At 38.9% G+C, this 19,537-nt stretch overlaps 1 protein-coding gene across 1 annotated transcript; it reads right to left on the bottom strand.

Moving 5' to 3' along the window:
- Positions 1 to 15,296: 15,296 nt before the first annotated feature.
- Positions 15,297 to 18,066, bottom strand: LOC116596548 (lithostathine-like). The gene is made up of 6 exons (XM_032353786.1): positions 17,984 to 18,066; positions 17,582 to 17,669; positions 16,909 to 17,027; positions 16,565 to 16,702; positions 15,846 to 15,972; positions 15,297 to 15,565 (listed from the first exon to the last, which is right to left on the bottom strand). Exons 2-6 carry the CDS (start codon positions 17,658 to 17,660, stop codon positions 15,498 to 15,500), a joined length of 531 nt encoding a protein of 176 aa, XP_032209677.1. The 5' UTR covers positions 17,661 to 17,669; positions 17,984 to 18,066; the 3' UTR covers positions 15,297 to 15,497.
- Positions 18,067 to 19,537: the final 1,471 nt, after the last annotated feature.

Consider the following 19,537-nt stretch of genomic DNA (forward strand, 5'->3'; position numbering starts at 1 on the left):
TCAAGAAGTTTTACTTCCAGGTCCTTTTTTTTTTTTTTTTTTTTTTGTAGTCACAAAGCTTGCTGATCTCCCCTTCTCTTTAGTGTCTTTATAATCAACACATCCAGCTTTCTGAGGCTTGACTGATTTCAGTAAAATACCACCCATCGTTGATCATGTCCATAGCCATAGAGACCCCACAAGAAGAACTCAAAAGGGGAATAAATGTAAAACAACAAGCACCTAATACTTTTTTTTTTTTTTATTGAAGTGTAATTGCCGCACAGTGTTACATCAGCTTCAGGTATACAACTTAGTGATTCCACAAGTTTGTATGTTATACTGTGCTCACCGCAAGGGTAGCTACCACCTGTCACTATACAATCATACTACAGTATCACTGAATGTATTCTCTATTCTGTACCTTTCATCCCCATGACTTACTCATTCCATAATTGGAAGCCTGTAGCCCTCACCCCCGTTCACCCATTTTGTCCATTCTCCCATCCCACTCCCCTCTGGCAACCATCAGTTTGTTCTCTGTATTTACGGGTTTGTTTTTGCTTTTTGTTTGTTTATTCATTTGTTTTGTTTTTTAGATTCCACCTATAAGTGAAATTCTGTGGTTTTGTCTTTCTTTGTCTGACATATTTCACTTAGCATAGTACCTTCTAGGTCAGTCTGTGTTGTCACAAATTGGAAGATCTCATAAAGCTGGCTTATGTACATTGCATGTGTATATCACATCTTCTTTATCCATCCATCTATCGATGGAAAGCACCCAATACTTAAACCAATAGTTTGTCTACATACAACAACATCACAAATTTCTACGTGTGTGTGTGTATGTGTGTGTGTGTGTGTGTGTGTGTGTTTGGGAGAAACATATTGCTCTTCCCCATCCCAACATAAGTATAAACAATTCCCACCCATGGTCACAAATACTTGGAGTTCGATAAACTGAAATAAAGGTGGATATTTGGAAAGACAGAGAATAAGTCAGAATGCTGAACTCTCCTTTTCTCAGGTCTCAGCTTGTGTCCAAGGAAATAAAGGACACAAAAGCATTAGAGAAAGAACTAGCTATTGCAGAAAAACCATCCATGATCTCTCCATCCTCTGAAGCTCAAATACTTGAATAGTCAGAAATGCATACTCTATCAAACTACAGCTATCTTATTTATTTAGCTTGTGGATGGGGTCTCCAGAAAATTTGTAAATTCCTCAAATCCAGAAGCAGCTCCTTTCTTATAGATTCTTCTTCTATATAACTTTGAATTTGAATTATGAGGGGAGGGCAAGGGTAGAAGCTCAGTGGCCTTACAGAGGGCAGTGACCTAAGGATATTGGGGCATTGGGAATATCCTCTTCCTGGTATACCCTGGGAATTGTCACAGATGAGGTACCGCTGCCCTTTCCACAGGCAGGTTGGCAAACTGTGCAAGTCAAAGGTGGCTTTGCCTTTCCCAGCAGCAACCAGATGCCCTGTTCCCATGGCCCTGAGCAGTCCAGGAAGGAGCAGAGACCTTCCAGGAATAGTGACAGGTGGAGTCAGGGAATGGCATGAGGAGGCAGGCAGAGAGTTTGTGAGCCTGCAGTAGGACAATCTATGGGACACAGGGACAAGGAAGCAGAGAGAAAAGATGAGCAGTGACTCTGTTTGGGGCAGTGGAGAAAGCAGTTTGAAATTCATAACTGACTTGTTCAACATCATACTGTGGAAGAAAAGGGGGTTAAAATTAAACTCTTCTCTCTTCCAGACTGTTTTTTTTTTCTTTTTCCTCTTCTTTTTAAGATCATGCTATTCTTTCTTTTGTCCCTGAACACTCCCCACCTGCAGAGTTCTGTTTGGTCCTTGCTTTGTTGGCCCTCTCCTGCCGCTTCCTGACCTGTCCTTTACCTGCATCACCCTGACGTATCTCAGTGTATTTACCAAACGTCTCCTTTACTCCTACCATCTCACATGTAGGCTGGAAACCCATGCTGCTCTTCTTCTACTGAGCACCCTTTAATATCAGTCAAAATCACATGCCACCTGTGCAACAGGAACTCCCAGGACCTTCTAAGCATCTCCCTGATGGGACCCTGCTGGCCTGCCCTCACATCCTGCCATCTGGTCGAACTTTCTATTGGTTATTTTGGTGTTTTCCTTATTTTCCTAATTAGAGGATGCAACAGGGTTAGATCAGAGAATTCTCTTTCATAATACTTTTCATTAAGCAAGGCCTGATATAGGTTTAGGAAAACAGGTTAAGATCTGTTCATTATGATCTAGGAGGCACAAGGTCCTTTCTCAGAGAAGGTGATTATGACTCACAAGAGGGATTCCAGCTTAACCCCCACATATTTTATCCCATGGAAACTCAGTGTGTTCATTCCTTTTTGCTATGTAAAGTAAAATAGTAAACCTCCATTCTCATTCAGGTTCTTGACAAAATTCGTTCCTTGCAGTTGTAGGACTGAGGTCCCCATTTCCTTACTGGCTGCCAGCTGAAGACCCACTTTCAACTCCATTTCTTGGCAGGAGACCACTCCATCTTCTAAGCCAGCAATGGCACAGTGAATCTTTTTGGTGTTTTGAGTTTCCTGTCTTGTCTTCATGCTGACAATGAGAGAAATCTGCTTTAAAGGGCTCCTGTATAAGATTGGACCCACTTCAATAACCTCCCAGGAATCTCCTCTTTTACTGATTTATAGTCAACTAATTAGTGAACTTAATTGCTTCTCCAAGACTTTTTTTTTTTTTTTGCCATGTAACATAATATAACTCACGAGTTGATATCATGTTTATAGGCTCTGCTCACACTGAAAGGGGGATATTATATGATTACATATTATTATATATTATATACTATATAATATATATAATATGCAATATAAGACATATTATATTGTATATTATTATATTATTATTATAATAAGATCAAGGGTCATTGGGGGTCATTACAATTCTGCCAGACTTTTCTGCCATTTTTGCTTTCTTGAGATGGACCTCACTCAAACTTGTATAACTGGAATAATTTCCCTATTTCTTATATGAAAGCTGCTGAAGAACATGAGACCTGAGAAATTTCCTCTCTGACTTTACATGAACCTACTTGTGGCCATTCTTCTAACCAGCTCCCACTATACAGAACATCAACTTGTAAGTGCTTCTCTCTCTGCTCCTTTATAGAAAAATTTAGGTTGTTCAATTTATGGCTGCTAGTCCTCAAGAACAGTTCCTTTATTCTTGATAGTAACTGAACTTCAACCCATCTTCCTGTGGTAAAGTCCCATAAAACATTCTACCCTCTTCCTCCAAGTCAGAATTTCCTGGGAGATTTATCAAGCCGGCATTCTCAAATAAACATGTTTGGCTTGACTTTCCTCCAGTATTTGGTTCACTGTCTTGGATAGCCATTTCTTATTTTTAATAACAATTTTTTTTCTTTCAAGATTTTATTTAAATTCAAGTTAGTTAACACATACTGTAGTGTTAGTTTCAGGGGTAGAATTTAGTGATTCATCACTTGCATATAACTCCCAGTGCTCAGTACAAGTACCCTCCTTAACGTCCATCACTATTTACCCTAACACCCCACCCACCTCCCCTGCAGCAACCCTCAGGTTTTTCTTTTGTTGTTTTTTTCCCATTTTATTTTATTTTATTTTATTTTATTTCTTTTCAGTGTTCCATCATTCATTGTTTATGCACCCAGTGCTCCATCTTGAAATCACTTCATGTGTCTCACCCTTGCGTTGTCACAGAATGGCCAACTGTGGAAGGCCCCGCCTGAGAAGCACTATACTCTACATTGAAGCTTGGTCTATGTCTTTATTCTCTCTCTTCTTTTGTTTCACTACTCAGTGTTATCAGGACAAGGTGGAATTGCAGTGCTAAGGAGATCTGTGTGTTTTGTTTGTTTCTTTTATACTTTTATCATTTGAATATGAACAACCCCTAGTTATATAATGAACTTCAGAGTCATTGTCTGCCTTTTAACATGACAAGAATTATGGTGCCAATAGTACTAAACATTTGAAATTCTGGTAGGATTTTATGAAAGACAAGTTACAATATCAGTGGCCATTCAGGGGAATTTGTGATATGAATAAGACAACCTATTTGTGTGGTGCGTTATAATCAAAGATTCCAAATATTTAATCAGTAGCATCTTTAAAATTATTGTGAAGATAGTTTTAGAAATACCTAAAAACTCTAAAAAAACTGGAAAATTATAAAATTCCTTCCATTAAGTATTCCTAAGGATAGGCTAATAAAACATTGACAATCTAACTCCAATGGTGCCTCTGGTTGACTTTCTTCCTACTTGTTTTCTTATAAAATTCCCCAGTCTGTGACCCCCTTGAAGTCCCTCATATTTGAGATACTTCAGAAGAATATTTGGCTAAGTCAGTTTTCCTCTGGAGAGAGGTTATTGAAAAGCTCAACTGTCCCTAAGAGAAGAGTAACAGGACAATTCTTAATATCGTACGAGACTAGACACTGTGACAGGATAGAGTCGGTAGTACTTTAGATCTATGATGGGAGAGAAAGAGAAAGATTCATGGTAAGACATGAAGGGAAGGCTCGGAGAGGAGGACAGCCAGAGGAGAAGGCCGAGATGGAATGGCTGATGGGTGTAAGTAAAAAAAGAACTAAGAACCTGCATTTTCTGAAAGCAAAGTGCAATGGAAACAGCAATAGAAATTAAGTGAGACTCAAGACTCTTTAGTTACTTTCAATGCATTGCAAGAGAAAAGTTATTTAATTTCATGTCAAGAACTATGTGAAGTTTTTTAAATACTGCCCTGCTTGCAAGCTAAGTTAGACTTTCAGTTTCACTGATATTGCCAGAAGGCAAAAGACTTGATGACGTGTGCAGCATGGGCCCCACATACTCACTGTGGTCCCCTCACACAAGTCCGAAGTCCCATGGATGGGGGGCATAAATGGGATGGCACAGATGTCTTCATATGCACTGGGTTATATTATAAGGGAGGAATATTTCTATCATTATGTTATAGGAGCTTAGGAAACCCGAGTCTTTATAATGGGCAGTAAGTACACGTAGCTTTTGTTTCAGAGAGAGGCATCTTTGTCATATTGGACAGTAAGTATGCCTTCTTCCTTCCTTTACTCTGGATGGAAACACTGTGTCTATTTCCTAAAACTGTAAGCAAGCCTTTCCTTTGCTTTGGAGGAAAATGGCATGCCTATTTTTCTTTTTTCTTTCTTTCTTTTTTTTTTTTTTTTTGAAATTCCAGTATAGTTAACATACAGTGTTATATTAGTTTCAGGTATACAATATAGTGATTCAATACTTCTATATATCACCCAGTGCTCATCATGATAAATATACTTTTAATCCCCTTCACCTATTTTACCTATTCCCCCATCCATCTCCCCTCTGGTAACCACCAGTTCATTCTCTATATTTGAATCTATTTCTCTGGTTTGTCTTTTTTTTTCTTTGTTCATTTGTTTTGTTTCTTAAATTCCACACATGAGTGAAAGCATATGGTATTTGCCTCTCTCTGGCTAACCTGTTTCACTTAGCATTATACTCTAGATCCTATGTTGTTGCAAATGGCAAGATTTTTTTCGTTTTTATAGCTGAGTAATATTCCATTATATGTATACACATATGTGTGTGTATACACATACACACACACATACACACATATCCCATCTCATCCCATATATATATATATATATATATATATATATATATATACCATCTCCATATATGTATACATATGTGTATATATATACCATCTCTTCTTTATCCATTTATCTATTTTTTTAATATTTTATTTATTTATTTGACAGAGAGAGAACACAAGCAGGCAGAGAGGCAGGCAGAGAGAGATGAGGAAGCAGGCTCCCTACTGAGCAGAGAGCCCGATGCGGGGCTCGATCCCAGGACTCTGAGATCATGACCCAAGCCGAAGGCAGAGGCTTAACCCACTGAGCCACCCAGGTGCCCCTATCCATTTATCTATTGATGGACACTTGGGTTGCATCCATATTTTGGCTATTGTAAATAATGCTACATTAAAACATAGTGGAGCATGTATCTTCCTGAATTAGTGTTTTTGTATTCCTTAGGTAAATACCTAGTAGTGGAATTACTGGATCATATGGTAATTCTATTTTTAATTTTTTGAGGACCCTCACAATGTCTGTACTAGTTTAAATTCCCACAAATAGTGCACTAGAATTCCTTTTATCCACATTCTCATCAATACTTCTTGTGTTTTTGATTTAGCCATTTTGACAGGTGTGCAGTATGCCTTTTCTGTTTTTAAAGGTTTTGTTTATTTGATTGTTTGTTTGGAGAGAGAGAGAGTGAGTATTGTAGAGAGGAGATGGCAGAGGGAGAGGGAAAGAGAATTCTAAGTAGGCTCTATACCTGGCACAGAGCCCAACACAGGGCTTGCTGCAGGGCTTAATGTCATGACCCCAAGATTTTGACCTGAACTGAAATCAAGAGTTGGCTGTTAAATCAACTGAGCCACCTAGGCACCCCTTTTCTGTTTTTAAAGATTCTTCACTACACAGACATCCTTGACAAGACAGTCCAGAACTAAGATCTGTCGGTGTGTCTTGTATGAAGTGCAAAAAATTTCAGAGACACATGGACAATTATCTCTCAACTCCTCTTTGAGCATTCTTTTCTCCCCTAATAAAATGAGAGGCTTCTTCCACTTGTGATAGTCAATGACTTAGAAAGAGATGATTTGTATGGGCTTAAGAATCTGGGGAAGTTTCTATAGGAAGCTGGCAGTGAGAGATGCTGAACATTTGGCAGTTTTTAAAAAAGATGGAAATGAAGAATGAATGGACATAAAGTATTATACAACTAGAAAACTTTTATCATCCCTACGACAAGCTCACAACTCATAACTTACTATATGCAGGTCCTGCAGACAACATCTCTGGTTAACATTTTCTTAATAGCTTACCTCTTGGTATTTAGTTAACAAAATTCCAAACACATATACACTGGGCGTATCTGTCAGTGCAATGTTTTCAGCTGAATCTTACGTAAGAAAATTTTATATGTGTATTTCCAAATCTCAATATAAATCCTTTAATGAAATTTCAAGTGGGCTAAATCTCAAGTTACATTCCAAACACAGTGGATAAAGATCAGTTCAGTCTAACCCTGATTTGAGAGAAAAGTTTTCAAAATATTCAATAAGTCACAAATATTTCCAGGTGTCCACTTATTTATCTCATTTATCCATTATTACATTGCTCTGAGGAGAGGGCAGAATTTTGATTATATCTTCACCAGATGACTTAATTCAGTTCTCTAAAATAAATAATACCACCAGCCTAGATTTGAAAAATCATGTCATCTAAGCTTTAAGTACCAGTGTGTCAAAGGGAGGCTAATATAACCATGGCTATTTACATTTATTTTTTGGTCAAAGGGAAGGTACAAAGAAGCATTCACAATTTAAGCTGGCAAGAGAACTGAAAAGTACAACCAAAGCTATGATAATTGGAAGAGTGATATTTTATGACAAGGAGAGAATGCCTCAGAGAAATGACATTTGGCCCTGAATGAACTGGACTCAAAGCCTACCTTACTTTTAGATATTTCAGTTTGGTGATCCACTATGTACCTTTATTTTTTGAGCCAAATTATGCTGGCATCTTTCTTACCTACAACTACAAATGTTCTATTCTATACCAGGGGATTCTCCAACTGGAAGAACATATTCTGGCCTTTACAGTTCCTTTCCAAAGGAGAAGCTCAAACTAAAATAGGAATTGACACAAGCGCTGTCATTATGAACTTTTCTAACCCATTTTTATGACTTCAAACCTGGCAGAAAATCAAGACTCGTGGGCTGCACATCATAAATTCATTTAAACTGATAGGAAGGTGTTTCCACCAAAAATGCTAACTGGGCATTTAGTCAAGGCTGTCTATCTTTGAAAGAGCAAAAATAATTTAACAGATATTAATATTTAAAAAGTGACAATGTCTATTCATCTCATCTATTTATTCAAAAAGTGATAACCCTGCCTAGCAATGGTAGTATTGTTTGTTCATATGGAAAATTTTGTCAGTGGTCTCATATGACAACTTCTTTTCCAGATTAGGGAACTAGCCAAATACACATACCGTTTTTTCATAAAAGCAAGCTGTAACTAGGGAGGAGTGGTGATAAGATGGAAGATGGATTAGTGGTCTTGATATACACAGATACATGAAGAGTCTGGGTCTTGCCCTCAGTCAGTTAAAGGAAATTTCTTCAAAAGAGCATCATTTGTTTTCACTCAAAAAATATTAACAGAAGTCCTATCAGATGTTAAAGTCAACCCAATTCCAGTCCTGACTGATGTCAGAATGTTTTAAGGGCAAAAGAAAGAGGACCCAGTAGAAACTGTTCTCACAACTGCCCCCCAGGGACAGGGCAATGCATAGTTCAGTGGGCCAGTACCAGCTGACCTTGGCAGGAAAGTAACAGAATTTGAAAGATAATGGAAAATTATATAATAATGTTTTTGATTTTTTAAATTTTTTTAAATTTTTAATTACTAACATATAATGTATTATTAGCCCCGGGGGTACAGGTCTGTGAATTGCCAGGTTTACACACTTCACAGCACTCACCATAGCACATACCTTCCCCAGTGTCCATAATCCAACCACCCTCTCCCTAAACCCCTACCCCTGGCAACCCTTAGTTTGTTTTATGAGATTAAGAGTATCTTACGGTTTGTCTCCCTCCTGATCCCATCTTGTTTCATTTTTTCCTTCCCTACCCGCCAAACCCCCCACTTTGCCTCTCAACTTCCTCATATCAGGGAAATCATATGATAATTGTATTTCTCTGCATGACTTATTTCACTCAGTGTAACACCCTCTAGATCCATCTATGTATCACAAATGGCAAGATTTCATTTTTGATGGCTGCATAGTATTCCATTGTATATCTATACCACTTTTTCTTTATCCATTCATCTGTTGATGGACATCTAGGTTCTTTCCATAGTTTGGCTATTGTGGACATTGCTGCTATAAGCATTTGGGTGCACATGCCCCTTTGGATCACTACATTTGTATCTTTAGGATAAATACCCAGTAGTGCAATTGCTGTGTGATAGGATAACTCTATTTTCAACACTTTGAGGAACCTCCATGCTGTTTTCCAGAGTGGTTGCACCAGCTTGAATTCCCACCAACAGTTTAGGAGGGTTCCCCTTTCTCCAGATCCTCACCAACATCTGTCATTTCCTGACTTGTTAATTTAGCCATTTTGACAGGTGTGAGGCGATATCTCACTGTGGTTTTGATTTATATTTCCCTGATGGTGAGTGATGTTGACCACTTTTTCATGTGTCTATTGGCCATCTAGATGTCTTCTTTGCAGAAATGTCTGTCCATGTCCTCTGCTCACTTCTTGATTGGATTATTTGTTCTTTGGGTGTTGAGTTTGATAAGTTCTTTATAGATTTTGGATATTAGCCTTTTATCTGATATGTCGTTTGCAAATATCTTCTCCCATTCTGTCAGTTGTCTTTTGGTTTTGTTGACTTTTTTCTTTGATGTGCAAAAGCTTTTGATTTTGATGAAGTCCCAATAGTTTATTTTTGCCTTTGTTTCCCTTGCCTTTGGCAATGTTTCTAGGAAGAAGTTACTGTGGCTGAGATTGAAGAGGTTGCTGCCTGTGTTCTCAAGGATTTTGATGATTTCTTTCTCACATTGAGGTCCTTCATTCATTTTGAATCTATTTTCATGTGTGATGTAAGAAAATGGTCCAGTTTCATTTTCTGCACGTGGCTGTCCAATTTTCCCAACATCATTTGTTGAAAAGACTGTCTTTTTTCCCTTGGATGTTCTTTCCTGCTTTGTTATAGATTAGTTGACCACAGAGTTGAGGGTCTATTTCTGGGCTTTCTGTTCTGTTCCACTGATCTATGTGTCTGTTTGGGGGACAGTACCATACTGTCTTGATGATGACAGCTTTGTATAGAACTTGAAGTTTGGAATTGTGATGCCAACAACATTGGCTTTCTTTTTCAACATCCATCGGGCTATTCAAGGTCTTTTCTTTTAAGATTATTTGTTCCATTTCTTTGAAAAAAAATTGATGGGATTTTGAAAGGTATTGCATTAAATGTGTAGACTGCTTTAGGTAGCATAGACATTTTCACAGTATTTGTTCTTCCAATCCATAAGCATGGAACATTTTTCCATTGTCTCTTCCTCAATTTCTTTCATGAGTACATTAAAGTTTTCTGAGTACAAATTCTTTGTCTCTTTGGTTAGGTTTATTCTTAGGTATCTTGTGATTTGGGGTGCAATTGTAAATGGGATTGACTCCTCAATTTCTCTTTCTTCTGTCTTGCTTTTGGTATATAGAAATGCAACTGACTTCTGTGCATTGATTTTTATATCCTTACACTTAACTGAATTCCTGTACAAATTCTAGCACATTTTGGGTGGAATCTTTTGGGTTTTCCACATAAAGCATCGTATCATCTGCAAGGAGTGGGAGTTTGACTTCTTCTTTGCCGATTCGGATGCCTTTAATTTCTTTTTGTTGTCTGATTGCTGAGGCTGGGACTTCTAGTACTATGTTGAATAGCAATGGTGATAATGGACATCCCTGTCATGTTCCTGACCTTAGCGGAAAAGCTCCCAGTTTTTCTCCATTGAGAATGATATTTACTGTGGGTTTTTTATAGATGGTGTTGATGAAATTGAGGTATGTATTCTCTATCCCTACACTTTGAAGAGTTTTGATCAAGAAAGGATGCTATACTTTGTCAAATGCTTTTTCAGCACCTATTGAGAGTATCCTACGGTTCTTGTTCTTTCTTTTATTAATGTATTGTATCACATTGATTGCTTTGTGGATGTTGAACCAACCTTGCAGCCCAGGAATAAATCCCACTTGGTCATGGTGAATAATCCTCTTAATGTACTGTTGGATCGTATTGGCTAGTAATTTGGTGAGAATTTTTGCATCCATGTTCATCAAGGCTATTGGTCTGTTTTTGTCCTTTTTGATGGGGTCTGTCTGGTTTGGGGATCGAGGTAATGCTGGCCTTATAAAATGAGTTTGCAAGTTTTCATTCCATTTCTATTTTTTTAGAACAGTTTCAGGAGGATAGGAATTAATTCTTTAAATGCTTGGTAGAATCCCCCTGGGAAGCCCTCTGGCCCTGGGCTCTTGTTTGTTGGGAGATTTTTGATGACTGCTTCAATCTCCTTACTGGTTATGGGTCTGTTCAGGTTTTCTGTTTATTGCTGGTTCAGTTTTGGTAGTTTATATGTCTCCAGGAATATGTCCATTTCTTCCAGATTGGCGAATTTGCTGGAGTATATTTGCTCATGATATGTTCTTATAATTGTTTGTATTTCTTTGGAATTGGTTGTGATCTCTCCTCTTTCATTCATGATTTTTTAAAAAGATTTTATTTATTTATTTGACAGAAAGAGAGAGATCACAAATAGGCAGAGAGGTAGGCAGAGGGAGAAGGGTCACAGGCTCCCTGCCAAGCAGAGAACCTGATGCGGGGCTTGATCCCAGGACCCTGAGACCATGACCTGAGCTGAAGGCAGAGGTTTAATCCACTGAGCCACCCAGGGACCCCTCATTCATGATTTTATTAATTTGGGTCCTTTCTCTTTTCTTTTTGACAAGTCTGGCCAGGGGTTTATCAATCTTATTAATTCTTTCAAAGAACCAGATCCCAATTTCATTGATTTGTTCTATTGATTTTGGTTTCTATTTCATTGATTTCTGCTCTGATCTTAATTATTTCTCTTCTTCTGCTGGCTTTAGGCTTACTTTGTTGTTCTTTCTCCAGCAACTTTAAGTGTAGGGTTAGAATGTGTATTTGAAACCTTTCTTGCTTCTTGAGAAAGGCTTGTATCACTATATATTTTCTTCTCAGGACTGCCTTTGCTATGTCCCACAGATTTTTAACAATTGTGTTTTCATTATCATTTGTTTCCATGAATTTTTTCAATTCTTCTTTAATTTTTTGGTTGACCCATTCATTCTTTAGAGAGATGCTCTTTAGCATCCATGTATTTGGGTTCTTTCCAAATTTTCTCTTGTGACTGAGTTCTAGCTTCAGAGCATTATGGTTTGAAAATATGCAGGGAATGATCCCCATCTTTTAGTACCAGTTAAGATCTGCTTTGTGACCCAGGATGTGATCTATTCTGGAGAATGTTCCATGTGCCCTAGAATGTGTATTCTGTTGCTTTGGGTTGGAGTGTTCTAAATATATCTGTGATGTCCATCTGGTTCAGTGTGTCATTTAAGGCTTTTATTTCCTTGTTGATCTTTTGCTTAGATGATCTGTCCCTTTCAGTGAGGGGAGTGTTAAGGTCCCCTACTATTATTGTATTATTGTCTATGTATTTCTTTGACTTTGTTATTAATTGGGTTATATAGTTGGCTGTTCCCATGTTAGGGGCATAGATATTTAAAATTGTCAGGTCTTCTTGTTGGACAGACCCTTTGAGTATGATATAGTGTCCTTCCTCATCTCTTACTATAGTCTTTGGCTTAAAATCTAATTTATCTGATATAAGGATTGCCACCCCAGCTTTCTTTTGATGTCCATTAACATGGTAAATTGTTTTCCACCCCTCACTTTAAATCTGGAGTTGTCTTTGAGTCTCAAATGAGTTTCTTGGAGACAGTATATTGATGGGTTTTGTTTTTTTATCCATTCTGATACCCTGTGTCTTTTGCTTGGGGGCATTGAGCCCATTTGCATTCATGGTAACTATTGAGAGATATGAATTTAGTGCCATTGTATTGCCTGTAAGGTGACTATTACTGTATATTGTCTCTGTTCTTTTCTGGTCTACTACATTTAGGCTCTCTCTTTGCTTAAAGGACCCCTTTCAATATTTCCTGTAGAGCTGGTTTGGTGTTTATAAATTCTTTTAGGTTTTGTTTGTACTGGAAGCTTTTTATCTCTCCTTCTATTTTCAGTGATAGCCTAGCTGGATATAGTATTCTTGGCTACGTATTTTTCTCATTTAGTGCTCTGAATATATCATGCCAGTTCTTTCTGGCCTGCCAGGTCTCTGTGGTCTGCTGCTAATCTAATATTTCTACCATTGTATGTTCAGACTTCTTGTCCCAAGCAGCTTTCAGGATTTTCTCTTTTTCACTAAGACTTGTAATTTTTACTATTAGATGATGGGATGTGGACCTATTTTTATTGATTTTGAGGTTTCCATGTGACTTCTGGATTTTGATGCTTGCTCCTTTTGCCATATTAGGGAAGTTCTCTACTATAATTCTCTCCAATATACCTTTTTCCCCTCTCTCTATTTCTTCTTCTTCTTGAATCCCTAAATTATTCTGTTTCGTTTTATGGTGTCACTTATCTGTCGAATTTTCCCTTCATGGTCCAGTAGTTATTTGTCTTTCACTCATCTTCCTTATTTTCTGTCATTTGGTCTTCTATATCACTAATTCTTTCTTCTGCCTCATTTATCGTGGCAGTAAGAGCCTCCATTTTTTATTGCACCTCATTAATAGCTTTTTTGATTTCCGCTTCATTAGATTTTTGTTCTTTTATTTCTCCAGAAAGGGATTTTATTTCTCCAGAAAGGGTTTCTATAATATCCTCTATGTCTTTTTTGAGCACAACTAGCACCTTGAGAATCATCACTCTGAACTCTAGTTCTGACATATTACCAATGTCCGTATTGATTAGATCCCTAGCCATCGGTACTGACTCTTGTTCTTTTTTATTTATTTATTTATTTATGGTGCATTTTTCTGTCTAAGTATTTTATTTAGATAAGAATATATGAATGAAATAATAGAATACTAAAAGGGTAGCAAAGACCCCAGAAAAATGTGTTAACCAATTCAGAAGAGACCACAAATCATGGGGAGAAGGAAAAGGGTAAAAAGAAATTCAAAAAGTTTTTTTTTTTTTAAAGAAAATATATATATTAGACTGGTGAATAGAACAGAACTACCCACTTAATTTTGGGAGTATTTTGGTCTTTCAGAAGAAACTACCTCTCAAAATGTTAAAGAAATACACACACACACACACACACACACACACACACATACACACACTCAGAATAAGGGTAAACACAATGAAGGGATGGAATATGACTGTAAAGATGAAAATTTTTTAAAAAATTCTAAAAACAGAGTTGATAAGATAAGTTGGTTTGGAAAAGAAAGTGTAGAGAATTTACCCAGGATGAAGACTAGAACAAACCCTATGCTAGATTTCAGGTATATTTTGATCTATTAGAAGAAACTGTATCCCAAAATTTTTAGAAGAAAAAACACTTTCAGAAAGTGGTTGATTTTCTGTTTCTAGAATTGCTGCTCTTCTGTTCGATCTCCTGTTGGATTTGTAGGTGTTCGGAATGGTTTGATAACTATCAGCTGATCTCCTGCTACCTAGTGTCATCTCAGCCTGCTACTCCTCTGCCATCTTTACTCCTCTGCCCAAAAATTTTACAATAATTTGATAGATCACTCATATGTCTGTCAAAACTGACAAAAAATTAGGTCTACATTTTGGTTATCTATATTATCAATTTAATTTTTAGATTTATGTATAGTCTATTTTTCAAAAATTAATGAAACCTAGACAAACCATAAGTGACTCTTAATCTCACAAAACAAACTGAGGGTTGCTGAGGAGAGGGGGGTTGGGATAAGGGGGGTGGGGTTATAGACATTGGGGAGGGTATGTGCTTTGGTGAGTGCTGTGAAGTGTGTAAACCTAGCGATTCACAGACCTGTACCCCTGGGGATAAAAATATATGTTTATAAAAAATAAAAAAAATTAAAAAAAAATAATAACCAACCAAAAAAAAAAAAAAAAAGAACTGTAAACAACTTAAATATCCATCCATAGGAGTCTGGCAAGAAATGTCATGGTAGACTCAGAGGGTGAAACACTTTCTGTTAATTAAAAGAATCTCTAGGTGATTAAAAAAAAAATTAATGAAACCTATTCATTTTCCTTCAGTCTGATAATTTAGGAAGTACTGTTCTAAACATCATCTGAACCTCTAGACTGGTTATATCATACCATCAGAGACCTGGAGGAGTTTGTGCACAGCAAAATGTGTGCACAATGTGCACAACCCAAATCCTACGTGAACAGTACTGAAATACCCCATCACTAACATGCTGGTAGCAATGCAAATTAAGTTAATTTTCCAGAAACTAGGGTGAAAATGTGCAAAAAGAAGACCCACAGAATCTCCCTCCCAACCACTTCCTCCTCCTCAGAGTTTTCCTTTGGTCAGAAGTACACAAGAGAGGCAATTACAGATTAAATTTCTTTATTTTTTTTAATTTTGCCATTTGGAAGTTAAATTATGGAAAACACAGAGGGGTTTGAAATGGGGCTGACAAGTAGGGAAGGTCATAATGAGATGGTCAAGTTTAGAGGTATAGGAGAATATTTTCTTCTGTGGTAGACTTTACACTTGGTCCCAAGTCCATGATGAGCTGCATGCAAAACTCTGGCTCCCAACATTTCTTCAGACCTAGCCCTTGAACTTGCAGATGTAGGGTAGCCTTGTAGTGCAGCTGTAATCTTTCCATTTCAGATATCCTAGAGAGAAAAAGGAGCTCAGGTAGATATAGCTGGTGGAGCTCTTGAACCCAAGGGAGAGGCATCCCAGATTCTGGCCTAGGATCCAAAGCCTCTCTCTCATCCTCCCCAGTATCCACCAGAAGAAGGAGACTCAAAGAAAGGAGAGATGAAAGGGAATGTGGGAAGACAAACCAACATTACATTTCTTGCTCAGAAGGATCCTCTGAAGGTCATGCCAAGAAATGGGAAAAAAGAGGATAGAAAATGCTGGGTAGGAAGTAGCTCTTCTGATACATACCTGTGCTTCTTGACACACTCCCACAATAGCCAGGGTTTGCAATAGTGGAGGGGTCTTTCTCCCAGGCAAGGTAATTCAGCAGATCACCACTACTCCACTCCCATCCACCTGCATTGGGCTCATAGCCCTATAGAAGATAAAGTCTGCTGAGGTTGAATGGCCATCAGAGTTCTCCTGGCATGGACGCCTACCCAGCATCACCAAATTTGCTCTCTCATCTAGATGCTGCCCTGGAGCCAGAGCTCTCCTCTGGGAAACTCTTCCTAACTCTCTGCTCTTATTGGCAGATTCCCAAACCAGTAATGACAAAGACCTACAGAACCACCCAGAGCAACATGTTCCTGACTGAACAGCAATTAGTGGTGCATTTGTCGTTACCCCTGAACCCCAAAGACAATGTCTGTCCTATAGAAGAAAAATGGATCCTATCTTCACATAGGATTCCCTCAATACAATATGTGCAGCCTCTGTGAAGTTCAGAAAACTGAAGTATAAGGTCTCATGTGCAAATTGTTTACAAGTGTGACAGGAGGCAGATTCACCTCAGCTGGAGATAAGGGATTTGCACAGAATTCAGCTGTTCAGTTGATGCAAAGCCCTCCCTTTCCCCCTTATGATCTCTGAGCTCCAGGGCTCTTTAAGGATAGGCACAAGGAACAGGGAGTGAGCCTGGGGGGTAATAGCAATGTGAGAGTTAGGAAGAGAAAATGAGTTCATACCTCTGTGGGGTCATGGAGCCCAATCCAGATATTTGAGTAGGTGTTCGCACTGTTCTTGATCAGGGAGGCCACAAAGGATGCCTCAGCCCCACTGAACACGGACACAAGGTGTCCCGAGGGCCTCTTCTGGCAGGCCAACTGTGTGGGGAAAGGAGAGACTCAGAGGGAGACTGAGACATCACTGGGTGGAGGGCAGAGCAGAGATAGGGGACAGGGGTATATATGCAAAAGATGTGTGTGCTCAATCTTGTGCCCAAGAAATTCTGGAGAATGGAACCCACCCCCTCCTCAGGTCTCTAATGTACTTTCCCTTAAAACCTCTAACTGAAAATCCAAGTACTCACATCAGCATCCACCCAGGATTTCGGTGTCATAAAGAAGGCATAGCAGTGGGAGGCATAAATCTTGGAGCCTGTGGGACAGCTGATCCGTGGAGCGGGCACATCATTCGGGGAGTCTTCACCTAGGGTGGAAGGAAACCAAAGAGAAGGAAGAAGTAAATAGGACAGTGGGGACCAGGTTAGGGAGGTGACCCAGGGGAATACATATGAGGCCAGTGCTTGGGGAAGTGATGCCAAAGTCTTGACTGCCTCTCTCCATTGCCAACACTTTCAGGATTTCTGGATCTTGAACCGACCCCACTAAATGAGGAATCTTCTTTTCTTTCATCCTTCTTCTAAGTCCAACCCTCCCCCACTCTAGGCTGACCATTCTTGCCCTGGGTCCTCATTCTCCTTCCCTGTATCTCATTACTGACCCTTCACACTTTTCCACTTTCACCTATCAACAAAACTTAGAGTGCTAAGGCAAAACTAAGGAAATGATTTCCTTACAGGGCTAGAGGACCACTGGGACGCCTGCCACCCCTGGTTACCCCGAAGGAAGGAGTGATGACAGACAAATTCTAGGCAGTTTCTTTGTGCGGGGATGTATGTCACCACTACCATGGGAGCCTTCCTCTTCTTCTTGGTCCTGAGCATTCACAAGGCTCCCATCCGAGAAACAGTGAGAGCTCACCTTGGACCTGAGCCAGGAACATGAGGCAGGAAAGCAGCATCCAGGACATGCTGTGGAGGGCTGTGGGAGGCAGCATCATGTCTGGGATCTGAGGAAGCAATCAGAGATCACTAAGGAAAGCATGACTGGAGAGAGGGCATGCAGAGATATCCCTCCTCTTCCTTGTCTTTCCATTGTTTAGTCCCCTAGGAACAAATTGATCCCAGTGACATCTGTCCCCTTGTATAGCTCTGGAAAGAACTGGAAAGTCTGTACTCTCTCCTACACCATGAGAACTGCCAACCCGGCTGTGCTGAGATCAGAGCTCCTCTGTGTCTGACAGCAATTCTCCTGTACCTTTCCCCCAATATGTAGAGTAAAACCCTTGCCATGAGGTCTCATCTTCTCTCAGGTTCTACTCACCTGTCTTGCAGGGATTTGCAATGGTTTGTCAGGTCAGAGAAGATTGGGTTTTTATAAGAAGATTTCAAGGAGGGGCCCTTGAAATGAGTAACAGTGTTGTTGAGGGGACAGGGGTCATGGGAGGTACTTGGCATTGGTTCAAGCAGATTGCCACCACAGGGAGGAGTCTCTTCCCAGCAAAGTGTGGGAACTGCTGCAGATTTTTCTTCTTTCCTGTTAGCAGGTCAGCACTTTCCTGAGGAACAGGTGAAGTTTGTTCTTTCCCTGCCTCTTCTGTGTTAAGGACTATTGGTACAAATTGTAGTATTAAAAAGGGGGAACACCTAATGGAGTAATTCTATGGTTGATATCTCAAGAACTCCCTTCCATAGGCAAACATATGTATTTCTTTCTATCTTGTGTAATTAAATAATTTTGGATAATAGGTAGAGGCAAGTATGGCAATCACAAGTATCACAGGTCTCATAGGTAAGAGCATAGAAGGAACTAAAGGCAAGAGTGGGGATGATATTTCAGGGTTGCCTCTTAAACATGCTGGCTAATTTCAAAGAAAACTGAGAATCATCTGGGGATTCAATAGTTGAGCCAAGATACCATGGAAAATCAGATGCTTAAACTTGCCTTGCTAGTTTCCTGAGAGATGGAACTTCCCGGATGGATAATTACAATGGAATAGAATAAGAGGCAATACAGATTAGAGCATAAGAAGGATTAGAGTCAAATGATGCAGAACCAAAGGGAAAAAAATGAGGATTAAAGAAGGGTCAGAGCAGGAACTGGATGAAATTGTAGACATCTTTCCATATTGCATCTGAGAATTGCGACGTCAAGATGCTCTCACCCCTGGGCTGCTAACAGCCTCCCTTGCAAGACTATCATTTGGTTGTAGATGAAAAGACATTTATTTCTGTTACATTCTTACTGGGAGTGGGTCCTGTGTCATGTAGAGATACTGAGAAAAGTTCCGCCATCAGGTTTATTTCTGAGTTGGCAATTTTGGCAATAGCGAGAAACCTGTGGCTCATACTGTGTGTTTCAGGTTTAGTCTGGCCAGTCCTGGACAAAGTTATCCTGGGATTTTCTACAGACCCTGACTCTCACAATAGGTTTTTAGGCCAGATTGTGTGTAAGTGTCTATGGTAGGGATTGGTGATGAGCTCACACAGTTAAGCTCATAATTAATTCGTGTCCTCACTGAAGTCAGTAGAACTCACAAATAATCTAGTAAGAAATGTAGCTAACAGATTCTTTTGTGAAAAAGGAAAAAGAAAGCATTAGGCCACAAAATACATACAAAAATATGTATATATTTTTGTATATAAATAGGTACCTAAAGCCATAACTATAGTGAGAGCTCAGTGGAAATTTAAGTTTAAAAAGTATAAAAGTAATATATTGTGCAAATATGGTAATTAAGATGATTGAGAAATAATCTTACTACATTAAAAGAATTACTTGAGAAGAAGTGAATAACCGTAGTTACAAGTCTAGAAAGGAGTATGTTCTCAGATTCTTGAGAAACTCCATGTAGTGGAGCAAAGAATCCATTTTAGA

This window comes from Mustela erminea, chromosome 7 (assembly GCF_009829155.1).
Source record: "Mustela erminea isolate mMusErm1 chromosome 7, mMusErm1.Pri, whole genome shotgun sequence".
Classification (NCBI taxonomy): domain Eukaryota; kingdom Metazoa; phylum Chordata; class Mammalia; order Carnivora; family Mustelidae; genus Mustela; species Mustela erminea.